The sequence below is a fragment of the Varroa destructor genome, unplaced genomic scaffold (genome assembly GCF_002443255.2).
Source record: "Varroa destructor unplaced genomic scaffold, Vdes_3.0 BEIS01000002.1, whole genome shotgun sequence".
Taxonomy (NCBI): Eukaryota; Metazoa; Arthropoda; class Arachnida; order Mesostigmata; family Varroidae; genus Varroa; species Varroa destructor.
This window is the reverse complement of record NW_019211455.1, coordinates 40,564,041-40,583,188: the sequence shown is the minus strand read 5'-3', so window position 1 is coordinate 40,583,188 and position 19,148 is coordinate 40,564,041. Positions and strand designations below refer to the sequence as shown.

Below are 19,148 nucleotides of genomic sequence, written 5' to 3'. Positions count from 1 at the left end.
AATACATGCGTCAGATTCTGGTGACCCAAAAAACCTTGTAGATAATTCGTAGAATTTGTGCTTAGAGTATTTATTGTTGATCGATAACATTTCTGATGTTCCAGGATTTACATGAAGATGACTATTGGTCAAAATTCAACCAAGATTCTAATTGTAGCTTCAAACAAAGTTTTGAAAAAAAATCTTTTTAAAAATGTATAGTCTCATATAAAAGGCCGTTCCAAATTGAAAAAAGCCCACAACAGATAGACCTTCCGTAATTTACTCTAACGGATTACGTTTGATAGAACTTTTTTTTTACCCTTACTATGATCATAATTATATAACCAACAGTACCTTTATCCATTAGTAACATAAGGTTTGATAATGTTATTTTTGTACAATGAGGATTTATGGGACTATCGTTATCATCTAAAAGAAGATCGTAGCAAAAGTTTTTTTTGTACCACGCCCTATGCACGTTGCCAAATGAGATTGGTAGTTTGCGAACAATTTCAATGATCAAGAAGCTCTATAACTGATAGTAAAATTTTAATTTTAAACAATTCCAATACAATAAGTGCACACCCATCCAGGGTTAGTGAATGGTTTTTACCTCGACACACATAGATTTTTCGAACGCACGTTAGGTTATACCTGAAAACCATACTGTTGCCCAACGTACATTTCTACGTTGCACATCCGACGTGACAAGCTGACACGTTTTAAGGTTGGGTTTTGGATAGGTTTTACAATAGTAGTTTTTAGTTACAAGACACAGGCATTACTCATACAGGTTATATTCCTCTAAGAGCTTGAAAAAAACCAGAAGAAGCTGCCAGTGAAACGTAATTCTCGGCCGGTCTCAATAAGTAATTAAATAAACAATATTCGTTTTCTGTATGAAAGAGGTATTCCCACCGATATTTTTACGAGGACATCTGTTGCAAAAAAATATCAGTATAATATTTTTTTAACTGTAGATCCTTTAGTTGTTGGTCAATTTCCGGCGGGGCGCCATGTGCTATGGCTTTTATAGAGAGTAATATATATATTTTTTAGGTATGATGTGTTTAGTAATACATGGATCGATTTTGTTTTCCTTATAGCTACCCATATCTTAAATGTGGAAGGCCAATAGGTTTTGATAAAGGCCGAATTCTACCACTAATTAAGTCCTCCTAGTAGGATTAAAACTCGACAAACGTAGATTTATTTACTTAAAACGGAGTTTTGGGCTTCTGCTCTCTCCAGTAATCTGCCGATAGATGTCTCACTTTTCTCAAGGGATCATGATGTGTCTAGACGGGCATTTAGGCGCTCTAATGTGATTTTTTATATGCACACAAGCCAATTTTTTAATTTATACCACATGTTATTGTCAATACGGCTTCATCAGGTTACCTTTCTAAGACTAATTATATCAGTCCGTGTCGTGCGTTTACTTATTACTTTGATATCCATTACACTGCACTTTGTTGCAATATATTGAAAATACTTACGATAACGAAGACCAAAAAGCGGTTGTATAGAAGGGACTCTGCGTATTCTGAGACAATGTTTGTCCACTGGGGACACCTTTTTATTCGACAAAAGCTTTTAGTTAAGAATCTAGACATCCTAGATCTACAAAAGTCAAAATATAATTATATTGCCGTCACCGGCAGATAAACCAACAAATCTGCAAACTGAAAAGTAAAGCAAGACCTACTACCCATAAACCTGATCTATCGATTTGTAATGTATACATGAAAATGAATTCCATTCAACTAAATACCCTAATGCGACCGAAGGCCAGATCACTATTATTATCTTTGACTCATAAGAGGGATCCTGTTTCTTCTCGGAATCCTTTTTCTTTTCAGTTCCGCGGCGCCCACGGTTCCCCCGGTGAGTAAAAAGACCTCGTCGACTGCGGCAATCTTCCCTGTGAAGACAACGAGTGCACCAACTACCCCTAAGGCCACTACCCCGAAGACAACCACCCCTAAACCGACTACCCCTAAGCCTACGACAAAAGCCACCACCCTAAAGCCGACGACAAAAACGCCTCCTAAGACAACCCTCGTTACAAAACCCACTTTTAAAGGAGCGACCCCGAAGGACGCGAAAATCTCACAAAGTAACGTCCCAGTTACTCGTATTGTTGAAACAACCGCCTCTTCTGCGCTATACCCAACCGGTAATGTCCCTTACATTCAAACAGACGAACTCGACAAACACGGTTATTATTAGTCTTTTCTTAATATTTTGTATGCACTGTAGTCCTATGTAGAACTGTTTGTTTATGACTCGTAGTATATGTATTCGACCCTCGCAGGACGTCCATCGAAACTATGGGTCGTAGCTTTATCAATTAAAAGCCGGCATACATTAAGCCTATGTTATACAGATTGTCCGTATTCAACCCATAGTAAAGCATCCGATTAAGGCTCAGAATAGATTAGCCTACGGTAAAAAGACGTTAACGTGAATTTTATTGACAAGTTCTAAACGAATCAGGCTTTTTGAATCATTCGAGTTCTGTAAAATTAGAATGAAATACCTCTGAATTCCGGAAGTAGCTTGTATACGGCATCCCATTGAAATGAAGCTATAGTAACTGCAGTGTGATTTTTCGTGCGTGGAACGTTGCCAAGCTTTGTATGATCTCGGACTAATCACGCAGGTTGCTAGTTACCTACTAGTTACTAGTTAGATGGTGCAGCGGTAACGTGTTTACCTATTGAACTTTTAGACACGTGGGATAGTCTATGTCGGAACACAACCGGGAAGACGCCGGGCGCAAACACGTTTTGTTCCGTGTTACGATGGACCAGCTTCCTAAGGACGTGTTATCAAAAGTATAGGTTGAAACACTAATAAGCATCTTCTATGTTCCAATGGACTGCGACGAAAAGTGTTAGTTTTATAAGGTTTTTTTAGTTCGGAGATAAATTAGTAAGCCATGAATATTGCCAAGCTGCTAAGATAGAACCTGTCGTTACGGGGAGAAATAACTTTTGTTGTTGAACAGTATCTACACACTGTTAAATTATTATTAGAAATCAACAAAATCTAGATAACAGCTATCAATAAATTAAAGGATAGCCCAAAAAATACTAAACTCAAAAAAAAAGGCTACTAAACTAAAAACAAAGGCTCTCTATTGATATGACAATATAGCAGTACTATGTACTGGGTTCGAAAAGTCGGTTGCTTAGTCAGTACCGTAAATATAGGTAAGAAGAGCATCGAAATGTGGCTGTATTGAAATGGGCCTTCTGCAGTGGGAAGCCTAGCTCATCGCGCTTTAGTTAGTTATTATTTATTCCTGGACACCCGGTACGCGCACAGCTTTTATTAGGGCGCTATGGTGTCGATGTATATGACACGTGTGAATGCATGTGGTGTTTATAGTTCTTTATAGTAAACCTATATAATAAAATCGACTGTTTTGTGATGAGTGGGCCATAGCATTAACAACTTCTTTGTCTGGTCGTAATCATCCCTCACGTACAGTTCCGATAAGCCTGTCTGGATGATTGCTCTCTGGCCTTCGTCCGGTGATTCGCTCAAATTACCAAGTAGTCTTTCTCTGCTGTCTGGCAACTTGTATATAACTCATCTAGAACATTTAAAAAAACATGCAAAACATCTGTACACCTCTCATGTCGAAAAGGCTGCCAAAGCTTCCTACACTTCCGTCAGTATCACCTGTTGCATCACATACTGTCATTGTGGAGGTAGCAACGCTTTGTTAATGTTCATTTTTACAGGAAAACAAAAAAAAAAAACTTGCCGGATTCGCGGTAAATTACGGAAACAGGTAACTTTTTCCTTGTGGAGGCTCTCGGTAATCTTGTTTTTATGAAGGCTTCACAAAATAAATGACACGTTATTCTTATAACACTTATCACGGGGGAAACTTGGTTTTTCGCATTACCACTCTGCCTTCCTGTTAGTTAATTTTCGATTTTTTTTTTTAATTTTGAGAGCGCGAAGAAATCTGTTTTCTTTCAACTGTCTTTCTAACAGGCTGGCTCTTCACTTACTTAATACTACGGATTATATTGTGGACGCTAGTGCCTCTCTTTGGGTTGGTCCTCTGGCGGCCTGGCTATTCTCGCTATGAGTAGTACTCCTCTTGTCGTTGGGAGTTCCTTCGCAAGCCTGCTACCTTTAGTACAATATGCACAACTATCTTTTAAAATTCCTTAATCTGTCTGTGGAAACTATCATCTCCCGACCCTTTTAGGTCACCTTTCGTTGTAGAGGAACAAGAAAGGCCTTTGCTTCTTTTGACCGAAATCCTGCTTGGGAGACGGCTTAGCATCATTATTTAGCGCTTTTAAGTTGAGTTTAATTACTCTTGTTCGATCCAGCTTTGTGATACGTCCCTACCCTCTTAGTCAACATGGCGCAGATAGCTTACTTGTTTATTAGAATTCTAGGTTTTATTTAACTAACTGTACAAAATACTGAAGGACGCGAAGGATCAGTTGTAAGCCTGCCATCCACCATTCGTTAAAATTTCGCAAATCATAGATGGAACTGAATTTCAAGCACCAGTAAAAACAAACACCATACGAAATATACCAGCAGTACCAGCCGCCTATTAAGTGCGCTCAGGCGCTCAAGAACATTTCGAAACAGCGTTAAAGCGCGCCATTTACCTCGAAGATACCATTGGTGAAATGCAGCAAGAAAAGGAAGGTGGCATATCATTCTTTTATGTAGATATGAATTTCGAGAAGGACACGGTGCGTGCAACAGGGAATTTAATTTACTTCACATACGAGACTGGTATATATATATATATATATATATATATAATGCGTTAAGCGTTGCGATAACATGAAAATATAGTATTTCTGTGCAAGTTTTCTGTGTTCCGTAAATTCCCTCTGTGTTCCGTAAAATTTTCATATTTTATAGCAAAAGCTACCTTCTCCTTGCGATTAGTGCCTTATTTCACATACGAGTGTGCCTGCAACTTCATTTAAACTTCTATGTTTGTTTCGTGCTGAAGTTGTGCAATGACTCATTGCGATCGTAGTGAGACCTGCATTTGGGCCTGTCGTAGGCATTTTCGTAAGATATAAGCAGGTAGATGAGCATAATCATGATGGCGTTTCAAATGAATATTAAGACGGAAAAAGAGTAAATGGAATTTTCATCATCTTCTTTTGCCGAGCTTCAAGGTTATTATAAATCTGTAGAAAAACACCGCAGACTCCACTTAAATACAGCGTTATAGTACAACCATCAGTTCTGAAAGAAGAAGAAAAGATCGTCAAAGGTCTCAGCTTGGGTATCTAGTAAGTTCTTGTTGAAGGATACGTCAAAGTTCTGTTTTTCTCGTAAATTGTTACGTTGATTAGCTTGCCTAAGAGCCACAGTAAAAATGTGATCTTTTAAAGAATGGTTTGAAGAAGTTGTGCTGACAAACAAACGAAGTTCAGGCTTGCGCAACAGCCGTAGAATTTCTTGTAATTGCTATGTACCTTATATAATTTTTTTGACTAAATCTAATTTTCTATTAAATTTTCTAAAGGTTGTCATACCATACACTTAATCGTAGGAACTAAAAACAATTATTCCCTGAATAGTCTGTGTAATTTTCGGTCGAAGGGAGACATGGAAAGCAAACAACTGAGAGAGCAATAGACTAGTTGGCGTTGCCTTGAGATGACAGAGACACAGGCCGATTAGCAGTTACAGAAATATGTGTCTTAGCGCTAGGAGACATCTTGAATAGATAAGAAAAGCATGAAAAACAAGTTGATCTATTGTCTAAATCGCTAATGATTTATGACCTCAAACCGTAGACAGATAGATAGTATTCGTTAAGCTTGCATACAAACCAAATGTCCTTATAGCAAACCTTTATGGTCATTAGTCGCTCCTTCGTAGTATGCTTAGGGCAAACGCCCAGCATTGAAAGACAGGATTACAAAAAAAAAGAAAAAAAAAAATGTCAAACATTGTTTAAATCAAGTTCGAATATTTAACGATACTAAAATGTATAACTTTTATGAAGTTATTATTTGTGCTGAGAATGCTAAAGCAACCGATATGCGTTATACCGCTCGCCACTGATCTGTTCATCAAATGTCTCTCTGATACGTTTCTCTGAACTGTATTGAATTGAAGAAAATCGGCGTAAGGATTGTATATTGGTACGTCCCATACTTCATCAACTTAACAATTCAATGAATAAGACACTCGAACCTCGTTTAAAGCAGCCTTCAAATTTACAAAAATAATTGCAATAACACGTGCGACTTTTCATACGTGGATCCACTGATTAATCCATCCGTTTGTCGTTTTTGCCTCCTATGGATTTTGCTTTTTCTCTTAAATGAGACTGAATCAACTCCTTTTATCGACACAATGGCCATCAGAACCTAATAAAGTAAGTGGCCAGTTATTGTCAAGCTTTCACGTAGAATCGTCAAACAACGCTGGGCTTACGAGGGTTAATACGTCTCGTGAGAACAATTCACATTGATTCAATTCACTGATTAGTGGCGCATATCGACCCCCTGGAGCTTTCGGATCACGTTTAGTTCCGCACTCCTGTGTAGTGTTAATGCCCTTTTATTATGCAGCGGCCATGTATTTGAGTATTTTAGGTTAGGCTAGTAGCTACAAGATAGGCGTGTAGTCTGTGTTAGGTCGTTGCAGAAGAATGAAGCCCCCTGTCAAGTATTATACAGAAAAAAATTTAAGACAGTGAATCGTTTGCAAAATTGTGATAAAATAAGTCACGAGTTACATCGCTGTGAAGTAAGGTATAACTTCACAACGGGATGCGTTATTAACGGGTGCGTCGTAACGATTCATAATTGTCTTACTTCGTTACCAATATTACCGTACACATAATAATAGATTGTTGTTGTAACGTTCAACACTACTTAAAGTAAGTTACCGCCACCGCTAATTTTCAGTGGTAATTCCTTTTACCAGTCTGCATTACGTTGCTTCTTGATTGATATATGTGTCCGATTGTTATGATTGAAACATCATCTTGTTTCAGTCTATTTTGCCTATAAACATTGGCATTTAAGAGCGATCAAACCTAAAGCGGAACAAGATAGCACATTCACAAAGCCATTGAACATCTTTCTCTGTGTGATATCATTTTAATAAGCGTTTCTCTTTCGACTTTCTCGGCCCACTCTGTACGCTTTTTCTTTTTTTTTTTTAAGTTATTAATTTCTTAAAAGCTCTGGAAGTAACTTTTGTTCAGCTCGCCTATAATAGCTCTAAACCTGACTTACAATTACGTTTTTTACGAAAATAGTACTGGACGACTTTCGTCGGCAGTCGACGATTGTCTGTCATTGCCCTAAGCGTGCGATAACCATACTGCCATGTTAACAACGACCTAGTTTATAACAAGCTAGCAAGTTTAGCCTCGAATCCTGCCACTTGCTTAGAAGCTGAAAAGGACAAATGCCCTTTCTACAAATCGAGTCGGCTATATTTAGTTACAATAAAGTGGCTGTCGGACGCTGCGACGAGGCTAGACCGTCCCGACGTTTGCTGCTGTCAGTATAAGTGTACCAAATTTACCGTTGTGTGAAATAGATCGCTGACCTTCTTATCAAAAGTATGGGTTTTACCTACTATCTGAGCTCGCCGATTCATATACATCTGTCTCTAGAGTCTATTCTTTTCACTTGAATTTTCAACATTTCACGTTGCAGTACGTCACAATCTTTCGTTCGCGCACGTCGTTTTAATACGTTTCGCCCGATCACTTCGGTCGCTGCGTACTCACAGACGTCAGACGTTCGTTGAAGCTGCACTTCGTCCTCTGCCATTGATAATTGCTTTTCTCTTGTTCTCATTCGTATGGGCCCGGATTTTTATTATTAGTACAACAGGCCGGTTGGAAGGAGTAGCATGTTATCGGATTACCAGGCCAAATTCCCCCTTTACCTGTGAGCATGATTTCTTATTTCCGATTATTCTTTCCAGTTAACCTGCATATGAATGTATACATGGCGTTATTTCAAATTACAAACAGTAGTATCGATCCCTAACATAATTACTTTAAGCATAAACCTCTAGGACTCGCCTCGTCCTATTCGACCGGTAAGCATCTAGTCAAAATTTATCAAATTTCATTTTCTAGCATAACGTTTTTGTTATGTTTAACGAGAATGGAAGTAAAACTTAACTCTTGAATACGATAAAAGTGATGACAGACAACCTCTTATAATCTATCGTTCGGTTTATCAAGCCCCTAGTTCAGGGGGGGGGGGGGTGATCGGTTATTACGTGCTGTAATGTGAACAATATAAACGCAAATATTCGTCATACCAAGAGAAACCTGTTGCTGTACTTGTCGTCGTGTACCGTACTGTAATGTTTTTTTTGAACACTTACGTATCATGCACCTGTGCCGTTGATCCAGCACATAGTATAGTCAGTTGCCTCTTGCCCAGCTATCGCCCGCGTCAGGAAGCCCTCCCTTTCAAAGTGTCTGAGCAATTTACAGGAAATTAGATTAAGCCCGTCTGATAGAATAGGAAATCGGTCCACAGCGAATGACATAGAGCATTTAGATACGTTCGAGACGCTGCATCTTGTTATAGAGCATAGGCGCGTAAGGATTCTGTTTATGCTCAATTTTCCTTTCTAAGCCTCACCAAAGCCTCGTGGTTATTCGGCCACTTTTTCGTTTCTGCACGTAAGATTTCGATATATTAATCACTTCTCCGGACCAGTGCTAGCTCTATTGATCGAACCCGTTCTTCTTCCGGTCTGAGAGCTGTATACATGTTTCGTTTAGCAATGTTTCGATGAAATCTATTAGGTACTTATACCAGCATGATCACTATTATCAAAGTCTCAAGTAGTACTTAATCAAAGCAATTTCGGTCGTAATTAGGTGTATATTAGAATCAGCGACCGCTATTGGACTGTTTAATTCTATCCTTAAGCATTTGTATTTGCTACTCGGTGCCAATTTATCGGCTATCGGTTCCAAACGGGGCGGGTGTTCTTCTGCTTCAACACTATTAAAGCCCCTATTGATTTCGACATGCTTTTTCTGTCTTTTCCAGATCAGCGTAGTAACTTTAGGACACTTCTTCTGGCTGCTTTTACCACTAGTCCATACGAACCTGAAATAATTATTTCACGTTACCTAAGGCTCGTTTTATGTTTATATACTTGTTCGTTTTTCTATATCCTAGTTTTCCGAACACTACAAGACGTGTCTTTCACTGCCCTATCTTCTAATTTTTCTGAGCCACTTTGACCTGCCTATTCGGTTTTTTCAATAGCAAATCCTTTTTTTCTCCAATATGCCCTTCTCGTCTTCTCCTGGTTAAAATACATGATGGGCTAAGAATAATTATACAGTGGGTAATGACATGAGTCTACGCTTAAAAAAAATCAGCTTTTGTGTAAAAAATATTTTCCCATTGAGTATGACTCGACTTGACTCTCAAGCGTACTTTTTCGAACCCCAAATATTATTTCTTAATTTTGTACTCATATCATTCGCTCTTGTAGGTCTATTCCTGCCCCACGCTATGTACGTAGATTTACGTCGTGTTAACGTCGCGCACAACAGAAGTTTCCTTGCTTGCTCGCCCGGACCTTGCCCGTTCCTTTCGCTGTTGGTTACCCAAAAAAAACTCGTCGCTGGAATGTATTTTGATGTTTGAAACTTTTTTTGTTTTGAATATACGTATTTCTGGGCTATCCCTATGGTAGGATCCGCTCGCTACAAAGGTGCGTCGTAGACTTTGCGTTCCTTGAAGACCTAACATACAGCCTACGTACACAAAATCTATATGCGTTGTGCGTATCGTGACCTCGATAGCCTGACTGCGTTTGATATAAAATTGTGTCAAGGCTTTGAGAATCTCTATAAGGGCGTACCAATCTAGTGTTTAGTTGCTCCCCCTAATCGGGTTTGCAGATTGAAATGGTCATGTCTGTACGCGTTGGATCACGCGTTAATTTCATCGATGGTCTTTGATAAAGTGCTTGCAGTGATCCTTTACGTTGTTACCCCAAAAAACACTCAAAAAGGCTTTATCTGCTTGTATATATCGCCTATCGATTAGCAATGGAAAATCTATTGAAGCTTGACCGGATTTATGTTGACGTAACGCCAATTAACCAAAGAGGGGTACGACAGGTTATTTAGGGTCCTAAAAGACAATCTCTTAGAAATAAAGTATCTAATTTAAGTGGATTTTCTAGCCGAAGTACGGTACCAAATACAGATGGGAGAAGTGATTAGCATTTTTATTTCAATGATTCTATAACTTGACCAATGACCACGACCTCAGCGGAGACACTAATTCCGTAAAGATCTGTGTCTGCGTGGTACAAGCGAGCTTCCACTTAAGATGTCTTCCTAAATATAATCGCCGTAGTATTTATCGTCGTGCTATACTTTCTTTTGCTGTCCAACTGTAAATAGGCTTCCTTCCACCTAAATCACTTCGCCGCCAATAACTCTTCGAAAGCGAGATAAACGCTTTCACACAGCATTTTAAACAGAAAAAAAATAGAAAATTTTATTCCGGGAGTCTAGCGTCGCTGTTGATGTTGAGACTTCGGCAAATTGTCAGGTTTATCCAAGCAATTTCTCCCTCGATGAGGGATGGTTCTGTTGGAAAGTGCCTTACGTAGGTTATGCGTAAACTTGCCTGAGCATTCGATGGAATTCGCTGAAACTCCGAGCACGCGTTCGAGTGAGAACCGTAGTAGTAGCAGGGACACATGTGAGTATGTTTTCAATTTTCGAGGGTAGAACACCATAATCTGCAGTGAAAAATGTCGGACCCGCTACCACACATCACTCTGTTGTCTAGGGTGAGTTCTTCGAAGCTAAATACCGAAAATCAAGCGTTACAGAGCTGTTATTATCGTGGGTGCAGGTCTCTGTACCGCATCCTTCATGCGATGAAGCTCGAGGCAATTTAGAAACTGTCACCCTTGATGTCGTTTTAATAACGTGGCCTGTTTTTCCACTCGCTATCTTAAGAGCAAACAGCTGAAAGAGCAGCTTACCTCAGATTTACCAAATACTATCGACAGTCTTTTTTGTGTCGATTTGTGTTGCAAGTTGAGGTAGGCTGATAACTGCCGGAGGTGGTAAGTCCGAGAAATTCATAATTACCCATTACTCGTTTCAATGTCAGAAAAAAAATTTAGTAAAAGCAAAATTTCAGTCAACCTAAATAACGATTTAAAAACTATCGCCTGATTTGACTTAAGCCGGCTAACGATTAATAATGCTTGTTACAAAAAAAAAGATATGCTGGCCTGATGTAGCAGAAGCCTTACTATATCGAGTCATACTATATACCATGCCAATGTCAGGCCGACATCACGGCTTTTTCGTCGCCAGATTCTCAGTAATCGTCGCGCTGAAGAAGATTATGGCATGCTAAAGAATATTTTAGCAACGATACGTGCCTATGACACTTAGCACTGCCAATACCAGACGCGTCTTAATCTTCATAAGCCAGGAGGCTCATACTTCATCATTTCAAATTTTAAACGATACTCGTTTAGAGGGTTCTAAGAAGGGCATAAAATAAGCGAAAAATCCGGACAGAACGACGAATCACTCTTGAGTCCCGTTTGGTTTACCTGAAGGAGTTGTTGGCTCAAGCGATGCGAGCAACTCAGCTTCAATGCAGACGCTAACAAAGTAACAGCGGGGCCGCCCTCGATGACGCCCACCCGCGGCTGACTCTAAATAGAAATGCTATTTTTATTACGAATGAATAGAAATGAAAAAGACGAATAGACGACTAGCACAGTTTGGGTGACTGAGTTTATTAGCATCGTATGGTATCGAAGAAGTATCCAAACGAAAAACAAAGCCATGATTCATGGATGTTGTAGCAAGCAAGCATCGACGGTATGGCTAGACATCAGGCGTGAATCAGAATATACCGGAAGAAGATTCGGTGCCCGTTGATTGGACAATCTATTAGACCGGATCAGCAAACCAATCAAGCTAACCTATGTTTAAGCCATTGCTCAAAGCCGTACTTGAGTGATTTATTATTTATGTGAAATCGGATTAAACATGAGTTGGCTTCAACAAAAGCGTTACTATAAAATATTCGTCATCTTTGTTCATTTGTTATAAGGTATCCACATAGTGTTGCCAGTTTACGGGTTCAATTTAGACATCGTGGAATCGTACGCTTCCAAACAAAACACAGTCTTCAACCTTCTTCAACCACTTGAAACGTTTGACACGACCTGTGTTGATCTGAAGAAAGAACCTACACGCAGGAGTGAACGAAAGTGAAACCGAATAGAACGGAATCATGCGCTTAAGAAGACTATGAATCAATTATCGACCTGACGATGTAAGTTCATGGAGTACAAATTATTTCCTTGAATTTTTCCTTGAAGCCAAAAACTTCTGATAGAAGTTTTTGGCTTGACATATATTACATAAGACATAAAGAGACATATATAGACATAAAAAATTGCGCGAGGTACTCGTTATTTTACTTCCGTGCATGTCTAGGTAGGTTTAACGGCATCATAGCTAACATGGAGTATAGATATGGCCTATGTAATTTCTCCTTTGAGGTCCTTAGTATTTTTCATAACGATAACATTCCGGCCATCGTTTCACCAAAATAGTGTGACTTTGAAGAGATTCAATTGGCGCCTGGCTATACAATGAAAGACAGCAAAAGATCCAGTTAATATTCCATTAGAGCGTAAAAAGTATTGAGATAATAGAATAAGTATATTGGGATAATACTATTTTCGTCTGCGAAATAGCTTAAGGCTTGCCCTGTTAGTGTATCACCAAATGAGTATGTCATATATTTATGTACTAGAAGTGGGCCGCAGAAACTATTTTTTGTTGGCCGTCTAACTATTGACCGAACTGAGATAAAAGCTATATATAGCTTTTTTTATGTTGTGATTGACGTCAAAATTGTATTTTTGCACAGAAAACCGTGGTCAGCAGAGTTCTTAAATACATAGTCGCTGACGCCAGGAGAATGGTTTCAGATAATAATGATTAGTTTTGGTAAAATTATCTTGCACAATAGAGATATGGCGCTGTGCGCTTGTAGCATATATACATCGATTATTTACATATCCTAATTTAAGGACCTCGTTCGCATGGTGAATGAGGTTCACAGTCGTGAACCGATAATTAATGTTTTGCTACAGTTTTCAAGACCTAATTAGTAGTATTCTGCGAATTTCTTATGGCATATTGCGTATCTAATGACCTTTAGTAAAAATAACGAGGAGTTAATAACGAGGAATAATAATGAGGAGTCTCTCAAACGGTGAATGCGAACTTCAATAATAGTACTGTAAAAATACATTTATTTATAATAATTAGTGTTTCAACGAAGCAAGCGATGGCCCATTCTGTTGCAGCAGCATCCTGACAACTGCCGAAGACGGCAAGATGAGGAACTGCCTGACTTATTTAGTTGCTTGGTCTGTCTTTGAAGGCACAATGGACGCGCACCTATGAGCTGACGCACAAAGCCCGCTATCACGTCTTTTATAACATAGCACACTTCGTAAAAAAAAGAGCATTACTACGTTACGCCAGCGTTATGGCAATACAATCCTGGCCATAGATAACATGACGTAACATAGAAGTACCCTTTATGGGCAGACCTGTTCGAGACATAATCGCTAGACAAGATTTAGTATTGCGGAACTGAAATGACTAATGGAACATTTTTGAGTTGTCTACTTTATTTAGAATTATTTATTTCAACGATGGCTTATCAGAAAGGACAACGACGACTGAGCATAAATCGCGGGGGTAACATCAAATAAGCCGAGCGTTAGGCACACGTCCTTCTGCAACGGCACTATTCTTCATTTAACCTACTCTTATAAACAGTCGAAAGAGAATAACAGACGACACAGGGGGGGGGGGGGGTATGCATGGACTGAATCGTTCTTTTTGTCAACTCCGTTTCCGGATGTCAATGTAAAAGATCGCTAAGAACCTCCCATTAGTCATCAACGGAACTTCACTATAGTGATAGTTATGGCTTGGCTGCAACAAGACATCCGTAAACAATAGGCCAGCTTTTACTGGTCACGTTACTTCCGAACATTAACCCCACAAATTCAGCGTGCGTGGCGATGCATAGCTCAGGGTCATTTTTTCTTACGTATAAATCCAAACTGTGCACGGAACCTCCGATGATTCCAGACGAGTTGAACGTAGTTAGTCGAAACATTCCTCTGCTAAACGGTTATCCCCCATAGTTTTTCTTGTTCCTAACTTGATCAATGACCCACCAGATTAACATGATCATTGCTGTCTAGGAACCGCATTACCCATTGTTTGCCACCCAAGCCCAGCAAGGTCCCTTTCATCTTATTTGCTCCATTCAACGGCGGTAATTTTTCGTTGCCACAAAGCTACGGTCTGTTCCCAGCGGGCTTGCCTTCCTGCTCCGTTTTTCTTCTACGGAGACAGCTGCTTACAGAACCGCCCGCCACCACTGGCTCAAACGGTGAAACCAGTTGTCAAACCATTTCACCCTGTTTAAGGTGGTAACGGTAAAAGAAAAAAGTGGCAGTTTCCATTTCCTAGAACTATAGACGACGTAGACGCAATTACAACGAACGAGCAGAAGAGGGAGAAACTAAAGAATAACGGTAACCACGGCAGCTGCAATCGATCCAGGGATTCCACCACCGCCACTGGGGGTCGCTGGGCCACAACGACAGATGTCTGAAGACCTTTTGGTTGGTTTTTTGTTGTTAGTTGAGCAGTGGCGCTTGAATCTGACCTGACGAGTGGTTTTCGGCTTAGACTGGCTGGCATAGTCGACTGCCACTTAGACCGATGCTATCGCGGTATCGGAGCGGGGGCGCGGGTCACGCTGGTTTTGTCTGGAGGTCCGGAGAAACGACAGTGGCTCAAGTAAAGCGTTTGGCAGTGTGCAGAGCTGCGCGTGCCAGGGCGTCTCAGTTAATAGTGAAGACCGCAGACGTCGTTGTTAAGTCGAGCCGAAAGGCGAAGAATCGAAACGCGAACATAGCTTTCGTAGCTGAACGTTGAGTGAATACTGAAGTGAAGTTACCGAAGTGAGCATTGGCAGTAATTACAGCGATAGTCGTATCAGCGGAAAGTGCGCGCATCCGCTCTCTCTGTGAAAATTCTTCTATTTTGCCAAACAGTATGCAGCGATTGCATCGGTAGCGGTGGAGTGTTCTTCATCTGCTAATTGTAGCAATCGTTTGAATAAACGTTGTGATGGTTAGTGGCCTATTCGATAAGCAAGATCTCTCTAACCAGTCTCATAAGCAAATCTCGCGGTAAATATAAGAGGCAAAAGTGGGAGTGTACACGAGAGTGCGCTTTGGTGATTCCCTCTTTGAGGATTACACTTACTCAACGCATTGAAACTACGAACTGCATCGATGCAGGTGTTGCCAAGGTTGACAGCTCTGCCATCGAGCGGACGTCTGAGCAGGTTTTTCTGTACGTAGTTCCTATTGTGTCTGTTTGAATAAGCATTGTTTCTATTAAAACCCTAATCCTGGGATGTTGCATTGCATTATCTACTACGCGGCACAAAGAACCCTATTCCAGGTTAAAGGCATCAGACCTGCCCGCCATTGTTCTCGATATAGGAGTCTGACATCTTTACGATGCGATGAAAGCCATATATAGCTATAAAATAGAGTGACATTTCAATCCAGCAAGCCAGAGGCAACGTGCTGAACATTTTCTAGTGTGTGCCAGTTATCATTAAAAAACATGAATTTACGAGCGAGTCTGGTGTTTTCCATTAAAAAGACGATTTTGAGGCGAAAGCCTTGCACAACTGTAAATAAATATCATATATGGATGTTTAGCAATGAAAATTGTACATAGGGCAGTGCACTTTTATATGATACGAGGTGCATAGTATGTGCGTACTAGAAAGGCATCTTTTATGATTCTTAGCTCGAATGTGAGCGATGTTTTACAACTGTGTCGTTAAGTTCGAGGTGCTATAACTCTGAACTATGGCGTAACACTTTGTCTCTATATGATCTCATATTGGCATTGATATAGCTTAGACAAAGGCTTCTTTGCCTGTCGTAATACAACCATCACAAAGAGTATTCGAGGATAAAACTGACAAATAACTATCTAAGCTATTATAAGCAATATATATTATATAATATATATTATACCTACTAGTAAAGGCGTTTTAGTCGCTAGCAGAAATGCTGTACGAAAAAATCACGACCCGGTAACTTGAATATTGTACGACATCTACGGTAATTCGTTGACGGCATATTGAAAATATTCAACCTGGGTCAAAACTGGCGCTGGACGAAGCTATTTCCTTGATCGTGTTGTTAACCCTAACTAACTTTAGCCTTCTATTTGGCTACGAGTGCCCTTCGGAAAGAAGATCTATCTTCGGACAGCTGTTGTCACTGCCCAGTTATTTCTGATCGTTCGTTGCAGAATCGCAAGAAAACGGATTGTAGGTCGCAAATGCCTCGCATCCCCGACTAGACGAAACTTCCTGCCCGATGAAAACTACTACATTAATTGTTTCATTTTAACTTTCTGTATTAACTTCGTCAGAAAAAAGATTCATGTATTTCGTTTGATGATGACGACGATGTCGGGACGTGAAGGCTACTATGCGATAACAGCAGTAAGCCAATTGACATTTAAGCTTCTAGGCTTTCCTGCCCTACAGATGGGTCGCAGGTGGTACTTTCATATGATGAAGACTCGTGATAATCTTTCGCAAACGTTGTTCGCATGTCTCTTCTAAATCGGAAACGTCTGTTAGAAGAAAGAAACTTTACTCATAAAAACTTTCGCTGGTTTGCGGAATGCACGGTCTCTGATTTCATTTTATATATTTATTTGCAAACTTTAGCAGAACTTATATTAATTGTCGATGCCGTGTAACAGTATGTGCGTTAAGAAGTGTCTGATCGGAACTTCTAAAAGATAATATTCCCAGCGGTCCATTGAAATAAATGTTATAATATAGACACTTAAGATAGGAGCCTTAAGCAAAATATATAGGTGCTTTGCAGCAGTTCAGGTGATACGGGACACATGGTTCGCTAGTAATAAGGTATTTATATTGTATTTATTTACGCGTCTATTGAGAAGCTAGTGTCCCTAAATCTAATTATCTTTAAATATATCGAACCATCGAAATAATACCACGTCTATACATCTAAACTTGCCGACTCGCTATTGAAAATACGGTACAAATATGCAATGCAAAATAGTCATTTACAAGATAGAACATTATAATTTCTACAGATTATAATTCTTTTTAAATAAGTAAGTAGCTGATTTCTGCCTTTTACCACATTAACATTACTGAGGTGCTGTGGAAATTCTAGCCCCAATTGTTAATGTCAATAAAACAAGCTGATTCGTTCAATACCATTGGTTTAGGTTTGGCCTTCCTCTTAGGATCTCAGCAAGTCTCTGTTTTTAGGACCGTTTTATTGGGCTTCTGGTACTTTCGTTCTCGTTGTTGATAGTGTTGTTGTATTTTCTTTGCCGTATTCACGTAACGTATTTTGCGTAATAAGTCAAAACAATACAATTTTAATGTTAACCAGGGCAAGCCTCTGCTTGCCGCGAAGAAGTCATAACTAATACGTTTTACTGCCGTGTTGAGCTGATGTTTTAGCTCATTTTAAAGATACGGAACGCCTCGATGGTACAAGGGCAGAGTGAAACGGATAATATATTCCTCAAGTGTCGCTATACTGTCATACGAAAGCCAGCCATTTTTTAACTTCTTAGCAGCGCTTAAGACCGGCGCATTATCTTCCTATGACCTGGCTTTCTTGACTTCGTCTACCGCCTATACAACCTTCTCTAATAGCTGGTAGCAGGGCAGACTTAAAAGATGACTCTCAATGTTGAACATCGGCGAGCATATATATATGTTTCTCACAATGGCCCTGACAAAGCCAAGCAGGGATATAGCATTGTTCGGCCATATTTGAAATGAATTATCGATGTAACAATGACATCAAGGAATTGTTGGGGTGTTGTCGTTCTTATTGTTGTAAGAAGAAACAAAATATGGAAATCAAATTCTAATGGGGTAACATTTTGCTTTTCTATCATTTTTTTGTTGTTATTCGTATTCTGATTCGATCCAACCGGGGGGTGCCTCCCTAAAATCGATAGAATAGCTTTAGCTAATTTCGGAAATCGATAAGCCTGTACTGCATCTCGTTCGAGGAATACCCTGCCTGCTTGTACAGCGTCTCAAACTGGAGAGTTTTGATCCGCGCGCTGTCGAGGACGGTTGCAGTTTATCGTAGGACTTGTGGATTGATTTGGATAGGATTCCACAGGCCGTGTGACAGATCGCGGCTTTCGTCTAAATAATAGGTAGCAAAAGAGTGTTTCTTCGACTTGAAGATTTTTGTCGGAGTGTCACATGGAAATTTTAGGTCATAGGTCAACTCGGTAATGCATATAGACATGCGACAAAGGGATGAGGGCTCCGTATTAACATCTTTTGTATATCATAAATATATTTAAGTCTGATATAATTATTAAGTAACTACTGCCACACAAACCTTTGAGCTCATTAACCGTGTCCAGCAATTATGTAATGTATAATTTTCATGCCGAAAAATGCATGCCGTTTGCATCCGCTGCATGATTGGGATTATGTTGCAATATGCCAGGTGATATACTTTAATATATTCCCATATAGACTTGAAGTAAATCTGCAGGGCAGGAATCATCTTGTTGCACATGGTTTGTTCTTGTGACATGTGTTTATAGTCATTTGTAGGTGGTGTTGGGGGATGAAGTGGCGCGTTTTTACGGTAATTGCTGTTTTTTGGGTTTTGACAAGATAGACAAGGGTGATAGTTTTCACAATAGCAAACACTCTTCGTGAGATCGGGTCGAGAAATGCCCGAACTAAAGTTGAGTAATTAACGCGGCATCGATAGACGCTAATAAGGTATCGCTAAGCGAAATTTAGCAAACTTCTGAAACTAGAAACAATGAAACTTTTCTGTGCAAGAGTGAAACGCGCCTGTATTAGGACCAAGGTGCGCCTACATAGTGTCGCCGCGGTGAAGTTCCGTGAAGGCCGTTTCTAGAGCGAGAAGCTGTTTCGTTTGACGCAGCATTCGACATGGACCGTAAATTCTTTGCTAGCTTACGATAA

General features: G+C 39.8%; 1 protein-coding gene across 4 annotated transcripts in view; it reads left to right on the top strand.

Annotated features, from left to right (window-relative positions):
* Positions 1–19,148, top strand: part of LOC111243915 (uncharacterized) — a 174,049-nt gene that overhangs the window by 100,307 nt on the left and 54,594 nt on the right. For all 4 annotated transcript variants that reach the window (XM_022790251.2, XM_022790249.2, XM_022790250.2 and 1 more), the window contains one exon: positions 1,845–2,161. In XM_022790251.2, coding sequence (XP_022645986.1) covers positions 1,845–2,161 — 317 coding nt within the window. The remainder of the gene's footprint in view (positions 1–1,844; positions 2,162–19,148) is intronic.